General features: G+C 37.3%; 3 protein-coding genes across 4 annotated transcripts; 1 reads left to right on the top strand and 2 right to left on the bottom strand.

Moving 5' to 3' along the window:
- Positions 59–5,139, top strand: LOC105164970 (protein ROOT PRIMORDIUM DEFECTIVE 1). 2 transcript variants are annotated; one of them, XM_020694798.1, is made up of 3 exons: positions 59–1,798; positions 2,174–2,284; positions 5,070–5,139. In XM_020694798.1, exon 1 carries the CDS (start codon positions 380–382, stop codon positions 1,640–1,642), a length of 1,263 nt encoding a protein of 420 aa, XP_020550457.1. In that variant the 5' UTR covers positions 59–379; the 3' UTR covers positions 1,643–1,798; positions 2,174–2,284; positions 5,070–5,139. The 2 variants fall into 2 exon arrangements, with proteins under 2 accessions (XP_020550457.1, XP_020550456.1); XM_020694797.1 differs by having other exon boundaries at positions 59–1,943.
- LOC105165095 (uncharacterized protein At4g15970-like) lies at positions 2,292–5,494 on the bottom strand. Its single transcript, XM_020694229.1, has 4 exons — positions 5,213–5,494; positions 4,295–4,660; positions 3,319–3,800; positions 2,292–3,166 (listed from the first exon to the last, which is right to left on the bottom strand). The coding sequence occupies exons 1-4, from the start codon at positions 5,492–5,494 to the stop codon at positions 3,103–3,105; spliced, it is 1,194 nt and encodes a 397-aa protein (XP_020549888.1). The 3' UTR covers positions 2,292–3,102.
- Positions 6,777–8,782, bottom strand: LOC105164968 (uncharacterized protein At4g15970-like). Its single transcript, XM_020694799.1, has 4 exons — positions 7,965–8,782; positions 7,364–7,848; positions 7,110–7,209; positions 6,777–6,983 (listed from the first exon to the last, which is right to left on the bottom strand). The coding sequence occupies exons 1-3, from the start codon at positions 8,604–8,606 to the stop codon at positions 7,152–7,154; spliced, it is 1,185 nt and encodes a 394-aa protein (XP_020550458.1). The 5' UTR covers positions 8,607–8,782; the 3' UTR covers positions 6,777–6,983; positions 7,110–7,151.

Genomic DNA, 8,971 nt, shown 5'->3' with positions numbered 1-8,971 from the left:
CTTTATACTAAAAATCATATTAATAGTTATGAAACAGTTGTTGGGCATTGTAGTTATCACAATTTTATCTCCTAATTGTGAGTTGAAATCGTAACTTCGAAAATATCTCTCACCAAACCACACAACATAAACTTTGTATGAGCTTTTTTATTTCGATAAGAATTGTAGTAAAAATGAATTTAGTAAAAGAGTGAGGACGATGTTCTGTGTGTTTACCGAATTGAAGGTGGAACAAGTGTTATATGTGAGATCAGGAATCAACAAACGGACAGCTATTCCGCCGGATGTCTTCCATGCATACTGATTGCTTGTAGTTCGATGTTGCTCTTCCTTTTTCATCAGTAGACGGAACTGTTCGACGAATTGTCTGAAAGAAATAATGTTACAGCGAAGGTGGTGTTTGAACTCCGCTGTTTCCTTTCTGGGACACGCTCACCCACTCCTTCAAATTCAGAAGCGTAATCTTGTCAATGTAAAACTCAAGTGGGTAAAGGATACAGTTCTCGACTCCGTAGTTTCCTGCGGCGTACAGCTCAAAGCTACTTCTACCCTCGTTTCACTTATCGGATCCCATCCCGATTTTTCTCTTCCCGTTTATTGCCTCTCCAGATACCGTGGGCAGCTTGGCCTCCCTTCAGACCTCAAAGTCTCCACTTTTATTCGCCGGTACCCGAATATTTTCCAAGAATTTTATCGTCTTGATTCTGGAGGTACCCCTGTTCCGTGGTATAAATTAACCCCTGAGGCGTTGGATGTCTATAGTCAAGAAATGAGGTTTGTTTATGAGGATTATTATGTCGATATTTTGAATAGGCTGCAAAAGTTGCTCATGATTACGAAAGAGAGATTACTCCCTCTGCAAACTATTGATCAGTTGAGATGGGACTTGGGGTTACCATATGATTACGAGAATAAGTTGATCGCGAAGCATCCGGCGTTATTTTCTCTTGTGAAACTCCCTGATGGCCGTGTGGGAGTGAAACTACTAGTTTGGGATGATTGTTTGGCCTTGTCCCATTTGGAGTCTAGAAATTCAAATCTTGTGGAGAAGAAAGGGGCATTAGCATTTCCTATTAGGTTCACGAGGGGTTTTGGATTGAAAAAGAAGTGCATGGAGTGGTTGAACGAGTGGCAAAAGTTACCTTATACTAGTCCTTATGTTGATGCATCGCATTTGGATCCGAGGACGGATGTCTCTGAAAAGAGGATTGTTGGGGTGTTTCATGAGCTTCTGCACCTTACAATCCTCCGAAGGATGGAGAGGAAGAATGTGAGCAACCTGCGCGGACCACTGGCCATGCCTCAAAAGTTCACTAAGGCGTTTGAAAGGCATCCTGGGATTTTTTATATATCAAAGAAGGGGGACACACAGACTGTTGTTCTCCGAGAGGCTTATGATCGCGGAGAGCTAATTGAGAAGCACCCACTCGCTGATATTCGCAAAAAGTATGCAAGCATGATGAAGAAGGGATTTTTAGATCGAAGTAGGGGATTATATAAGGAAGAGAGGAGTGCTTCTGAGGATGACTTGGTGAATATTCATTTTGTTGGCAAAAGAAATGTGTATGAATTTGAGTCTGAAACAGAGACAGATTGTAATTTGCTTTCAGAATATGAATCGGATGAAACTAGCAAAGAGTAGTGGTACTCAGTAAATTACTCCACTAATTGCTGGCAGTCTCAGGTCCACACCTGGCTGAAGGAATGGCAGTGTGGACTGCTGGTCTGGGACCGGACAGCAACTGCTGCATAGTTGGAAACTATTAGCAAATTTGGAAAAACAAAGAGAAATGGATATGTGAGTATCATTACTAGCATTAATTCTATATTTCAGAATAGTTTCATGATATTTATTCCTCAAAGCAAGCTGATGCCATTGCTTGTCTCTTTGTATTTTGGCTTTTCTGGGGAAAATTTCGGCTTCATAATCCAATGCAACATGAGTAAGTCTTGAACACCATGATAAATACTGCTGTTATGAGATAAAGTTGCTTGAACAGAGCACTTTTGTTTAATCTGAACTTTTTATAACATGGTAAAATAGTTCTTTTTGTCTGTTTGCTGTGTTACGCTGTTTGTGATGCAGGACAAGGGTTCGATAACTTTCTATATCTTGTACGTTATGGACATGTATTTTGATTTCAAGAATGTAATCAAATTGATACATTTGCAGGCAATGGACAGAGCATGCAGATTCCATTGACAAAGTCGAGCATGTTTATTCACTATTAAGTCTTGCGAGACATCTTGGAATAGAGTTTTTTCGACCTCCGAACTTCAATAGGTAATGCTGTCAGTAATATGAAATATGCGATTACAAAATTTGTTGATCTATTTACAACCGCTCAAGTATGAAATGTACTTGCTCTGCGTGCTGAGTTCTTGTTTGGTTGAATATGAAACTTACTGATGTATGATTACTGAGATATCTCTTGATTAACATCTGAGGCTGGTTCTAGTAGCGACATGTTAAAATAGTAGTGTGACTTTGTTTATGTTTCATTTGTTACAGTAGATAATGACTGTTAAATTTAGTGGAATTAATATCATCATGGTTATCAGAAATAGAACACCTGCATTCAAGTTTCAGTGTCTACTGATTGGAGAATTTAGAAGAGCATATACATCTTGCAAAAGTACAAGCAAAAGAATTAGTGGCAAAAAGGGTTGGAGATAATGGTCCTGCAATGAGAATACATTTCTTTATGATGTTTGTGCCTCTAGGAATTTGGACCATATGGCATTGCCAGACAGAAATTGAAGCTGACATCAACTCACAGGAAATTGCACCTGCATCAAATTATCATAATTTTTTTAGTGAAGAAGGAGAATATTAGTTTCACTAGGGATATATTGCATGTATAAAATGAGTGCATGACGATGGATTAAACGATACGGAAAGGTGACTGCTAAAACATCTCATGATTGGTGATGATCATTAAAACCAACATGAATAGGAGCTAAAAATCTGTTTTTCTTTTTAAGAACAGGCATTAAATTAGTGCAAACAAATAAAAAGACTTAACAGTTCCTGAAGATGTTGACATATATTATTGTGTACCTTAAAATGATCGTATCCAAATTCTGTGTCCAAATATGACTCTATTCTTCCTTCCTTGTCTTACCATTCTTCCTCCTTGGTGTATGCCGATGAAATGAACGAGGGCTGAATGTATTATGAGCAAAGCAAAACTTGTATTAGCCTAGAATGAACTGTTTTATTTAGAAACAAGAATAGAGGAAGAAAAATTTGACAACTACATCGATACGCATGTGCCTGCAACTAGAAAGATTCTTGTTAAAGATTAATGAAGTTACCCGCAACTCTGTGGCACAGACCATGAAGGGGGCTGGGCTTTCCTCACATTTTCTGGCAAAGATAGATAGTTTCTCCAGTCCTCGAGCAGGATTTTGAGATCATGAATTTTATTATCCAGACCAGCACAGCAATTTGCGTGCATTGTACATACCGAATTCAAGTCCTTGCTAGGCTGACAGAACCCTCCAAAATAAGCTGTGTCTAGAAACTTGATCTCTAATCCAATATGCCTCGTGAAGGGATTATACTTTATCTTGTTGAGTACATCTTGGTCATGTTTTCTAGGATAGAACTCTCGTGCTTTGTACCAGAATTTATAAAATTCAATCGTCTGGGTGCTTGATTTAACATAATTGAAACCTCCATTGGGTGCATTGTTCAAGTCAGTAGGGTTGCCCCCAAAGCTGTCACATGAAATTTGGAAGTTGGTGTCTGAGTAAAAATGTGGAAATGGATTTCTTAACCACATGATGTCTGCGTCCTGCACCAATAAGCAAAAAGAAGGAATTAATGTTTTCATATAACTACACATGTTGTATGCTTGTGCATGCGCTCTCTCTCTCGCTCTCTAGCTATCTATCTATAAGCAACAAGATTGAAAAAGCGAACATTTGATACGCAAATTTCCTAGATTATCCAAGTTAAGAACCAAAGGAACTATCTATACTCTTAACATACTTTAGTGACCTCGTCAAGTAGGTCATCATGCCACATAACATATTCCATCTACCTAGATAAAATATTTCGTTTTCGTTTGGAGATGTCCACAGACAACATCTAATTATTTCCTCGTACAGCAAGTTACTTGTCAAAACACACCCCTTTGTCGAGTGAGTTTTATGATTGAACTCATTCTCCATCACTTGTGATGTCCTGTATGTATAGATGAAAAACTCACCTTCTAAGCTTTTATATGTATGATAATGATTAAGGAGATTCAATTTGTAAATGGTAAAAAGCATTTAATTGATGTACCGTGAAAACAAAATTGTATCCTGTCTCAAGAACAGTTCGGAGAAAATGAATCCTTCTCCACATCATCTTTAAGTAACTTGGGGTCATGAAATGTGCCTCATCAGAGAAGTTAATGCCTTCAGTTGTCAGAAAATAGCAGTTCAGATGTGTCCTTAAACAGTGATCAAACGCCTTTTGGTCCAGAGCAACTACCACCAAGTGTTTCAGAAGCCATGATGTTTCATTCCCAATTCTAAAGCTCTCAAGAAACAGATCAAAGATTGAATCTGGTTCAATCCATGCTTCATTTAAGGTTGTTATAATCACCGTTTTGTCTGGCATGGCGGCCTTTTTCAGTACTTGCTTCAACCCTAGGTCCTTCTTCCCCTACAAAGACATAATATACAAACAGATTAACATGAATATGGGGTATTGACAAAACTGCTAAAGTAGAAAATTATTATGCTAGTTACTAGTTCACTTACTGAATGATTCATATGGAAAACAATTTGTTAGAGATGATCAATTTCATACCTAAATTACAAAGGAATCTTGTATGGAGTACATCATGTTGCATTGCTTGCATTATCATACATGCATTATTCTTGACCTAGTTTGCATTCAGTACATAGATGGATGCTCATAAGATTTTGAACCAACTTATGTTAAAAGCATACATGAATGTTTTAGGAGACATCTACTTGTTGAATATCATTAAATAGAATTGAGTGGACTATTTTCTGTGGCCCTAGATCTACGCAACGTTTTATAACACCAACATTTGTTCTATGCACAGGTTTTTCTAGCCAAGTACTAAAGAAACTCTTTCTCTTCAAATTCTCACCCTGCCTGACCCTGATATTGCAGTAAAAAACTATAAGTTGACCTGATTTTTTCATGAATTAATGCAAATTAAGAAGAGACAGAGTTTCAACGTACTGAATTACTGAAATTGTTTGCACTAGAAAAAGAGAATGAATGGATGGATCCTGGGAGAAACCGGAAAGGGCTTTCAGAGGCTTGATAAAGCACAAGGCATGCCAGGGTAATCTTAGTGAACAATAACACAACCCTAAGGCAGTGAATCGAGAAGGTTTTCTGATTAGGGTTCAACTGGTGGTTGATGCCCGACTCCTGTGGCATTTGGCTGCCAATACTGATGCTGCTTCCACTATCTGAATCTATGGCTTTTGAGGAATAGGATTGAACTTTCTTAAGCATTGTACCCTTATATATTCAGTATCATCTCAATATATATTCCAATTTGCTTGGGTTAAACTGGATTTGAGTGAAGGCTAGGAGCAGGAATAGTTAAAAAATTGGTTTCGCACATGTTTGCTTGCTAGTAAAACAAGCAAGAACATGGACTGGGGAAATCAACTAGGAGATAGTAAATTGTCTTTAGTGAGAACTCATTTTCTTCTCAAGTTAGATAGCTAAGGAAAAGATAAGTTGGGGTCAATTTCTAGCCTCTTTTCCTATCTCTGATAACTTACTGGATTAATTTGTTGATTCAAAAGGTGTTTTTAGTTTATTTTATTTTCACAGCCAAACCGTTTGAAGTTTCTAACAATTTCCTTTTGTGTTTATTTTCCCAGTTTCTGTTTTTTCCCTCTTGTAAAAATTCATTTATATTTATAATATTTGTTCTTGAAATGAATATAAATACTTGACATGTACTCTTGGTAGAACCTAGATTTATTTTTTCCTGGGTACTAGTGGTTAAATATGGAACTTATGTTATACATAAAGTTCCAATGATTTCTTTCATAGCAATCAAACTTCACTTTGTTCAAACCATCACAATTGAGACAAAAAAATTGCTTGGTTGAATTTGATTTTAATACTATTTGTTGATTTATAAACTATTAATATTACCCACGCTAGTTTGCTTTTCTAAATTGCAGCACAAGATTCAGATTTTCCATTCATATTGTTCTTAAGTTGCTTGTTAATCATTTGATGCGTTTCTAAGACAAATGTGTTTTCCATGGGTTGTAAGTTCAGTCGTCGACATAGTATACTTGTCTGGCACATGTCCATGCTTCTGCTAATCCTCTCCGAGTTTGATTAACACGCCCGCACACACACAGATCTGTATGTATCAGCATGTAATATCTTTTTTACTTTGAGGTTTCCCATTTTTCTACTCGAGGACTGTTTTTCCCAAGTTGTCTGGCTCTCTTGCATGGTTGCCCACAGGCCACAACTGCTTTCGTGGGATCATAGAGCATCTGCCTGTAACGGAAATCAAAATAGCAGACAGCTTGAACAACGAAGAAGAATGCATCTGCGGTTAGTCCTTAGGATGAATCAGAATAGTCAAATCGGTTGTAATTCCCAGAAGCCAAACGTAGCTTTCACCTTTCTGAGGGCTGTTTGGGGAAATTTGATCAGCTCCACATTTATCAAAATGCAAAGGGAGTAAAATTACTGTTCTGATGTAGAGTTTCTTGGTCTAAAATTCTTCATAATCCACACTCAACATGCAAATATACATATATACAATACGATAACTATCTATATATACAGGTAAGCTTGGATTTTACAAACTCAAAGGAGGCACTAAAAGGACAAAATTCCTAAGTAAAATAAGTACTCTTGAACTCATACTAATTCAAGAAGAAATTAAAAACCAAAAAAAAAATTGTCTGCAAGAAATGGAACTTGCTTTTGTTACCAGCCAAACGCAATCTCCATCAATCTAAATCTGGAAAAAATTTTAAATGCATAAAAAGGCACATAATTAGTATAAAAACTACTTTAATTAAAAGAACCAAAAAAAAAAGACTAGGAAAATTAAATAGTCTGGTCATGAAATTCAAGAAAAATGTACCTAAAATTAAACCCCAAAATCGCGAGTCCCAGGACTCCCATCTTATCTCTTACCACCAATGTTCTTCCTTCTTGGGGTATGCGAACCAAATGAAGCAGGGCTGAAGGTAATTATGACAAAACCCAAGAAGCATTAGCCTAAAATGCTTCATAATTTTCATATAAGCAGAATAATTAGGTTAGAAAAATAAGACACATACGTTATATGAAACAAAAACAAGATCTTAATTAAGAAGATGAATGAAAATGAATTACCCGCATTTTTGTGGGACAGACCATGAAGGTGGCTTGTCTTCCCTGATATGATCTGGCAAAGCTAGATATTCTTGCCAATCATCGAGCAAGATTGTGAGGTCATTGATCTTGTTGTCCAAACCAGCACAGCAATTTGCATGCATTGTGGTCACCAAATTCAAGTCCTTGCTAGGCTGACAGAACCCTCCAAAAAAAGCTGTGTCCAAAAACTTGATCTTCAATCCAATCCGTTTGAGATAGGGATTATGCTTGATATTGTTCAGCACATCTTGATCATGTTTTCCTGGAAACACTTCTCTTGATTTATACCAGAGCTTGTAGAACTCAATCGTCCGGCTGTTGGATTTAACATATTTAAAACCTCCATTAGGTGCATTGTTCAAGTCATCAGGGTTTCCTCCAAAGTGGTCACATGCAATTTGAAAGTCGGTATCGTCTGTGTAGAAATGTAGGAAAGGGTTTCTGAACCACATTATATCTGCATCCTGCATATACATATATATCAAGAAATTAAAAGATTAATAACTTCTTGGAATCAGATTCCAACCAGATAGATGAGTCTATGTCTTACTTTCATTTACATAAATCTCTATAAACGTACCGTGAATACAAAATTGTATCCCAGCTCAAGAACATTGCGTAGGAAATCTATCCTCCTCCACATCATCTTCAAGTAGTCCGGGGTCATGAAATGAGCCTCGTTGGAGAAGTTAATGCCTTCAGTTCCGAGAAAATAGCAGTTGAGTTGTAACGCAGAACACCGATAGAAAGCCTTCGGGTCCAGAGCAATAACCACCAAATGCCTGAGAAGAGGATATGTTTCTTTCCCAATTGTAAAGCTCTCTAGAAAGAGATCAAAGATAGAATCTTGTTCAATCCAGGCTTCATTCAGGGTTGTTATGATCACTGTTTTGTTTGGCATTGCTGATCTTTCCAGCACTTGCTTCAACCACAGCTCCTCACTAATTTTACTTACAGAATCAGCAGCGCATGATCTGGAATTATACACAGGAGAAGAAGAAAAGGCCAAAGAAGAGTAGATGGACCTCGAAAGCTGGAAAGGACTCTCAGGCGCTCTGAAAAGCACAAGCCCTGTGAGAGTAATCATGGCGAACAATAGCACAGCTTTGAGGAGGTTGTTGCAGAGGGAATATTGGTTATGCTTAGGGTTCAGGTGGTAGTAGCCGCCGCCAAACTCCTCCAGCAATTGGCCGCCTAATTTGCTTCCACCATCTAAATACATGACCCCTGCCGGAGAGGACTGCCACCGGAGTACGTATACCAATCTCTGTATTATTTTCCTACATATATATCAAAATTATACGTATTTTTTTTTGCGTAGATTAGAATTGAATTATGGATCGTGAAGAGTAGGAGAGGACATGAGAATGAGAACCCATTTTTATCTAAATTAATGAATCTAGGGTTCGGAGTTATGATCTTTTTTAATTTATGATGAGTAGTAACTAACGCGAGCAATCAGTTGATACCCAAAGGTTTCCCTTAATTTTCTTTCCTGCGCAATAAATAATTTGTGGTATTTAATTTTCTTCGCATAAAATATTTTCATTTATCTATTCTTGAAAATAAATATAAATAAGTCTGACC

This window comes from Sesamum indicum, linkage group LG6 (genome assembly GCF_000512975.1).
Source record: "Sesamum indicum cultivar Zhongzhi No. 13 linkage group LG6, S_indicum_v1.0, whole genome shotgun sequence".
Classification (NCBI taxonomy): domain Eukaryota; kingdom Viridiplantae; phylum Streptophyta; class Magnoliopsida; order Lamiales; family Pedaliaceae; genus Sesamum; species Sesamum indicum.
The sequence above is the reverse complement of the archived record's forward strand: the minus strand, read 5'-3'. Positions and strand labels throughout refer to the sequence as shown.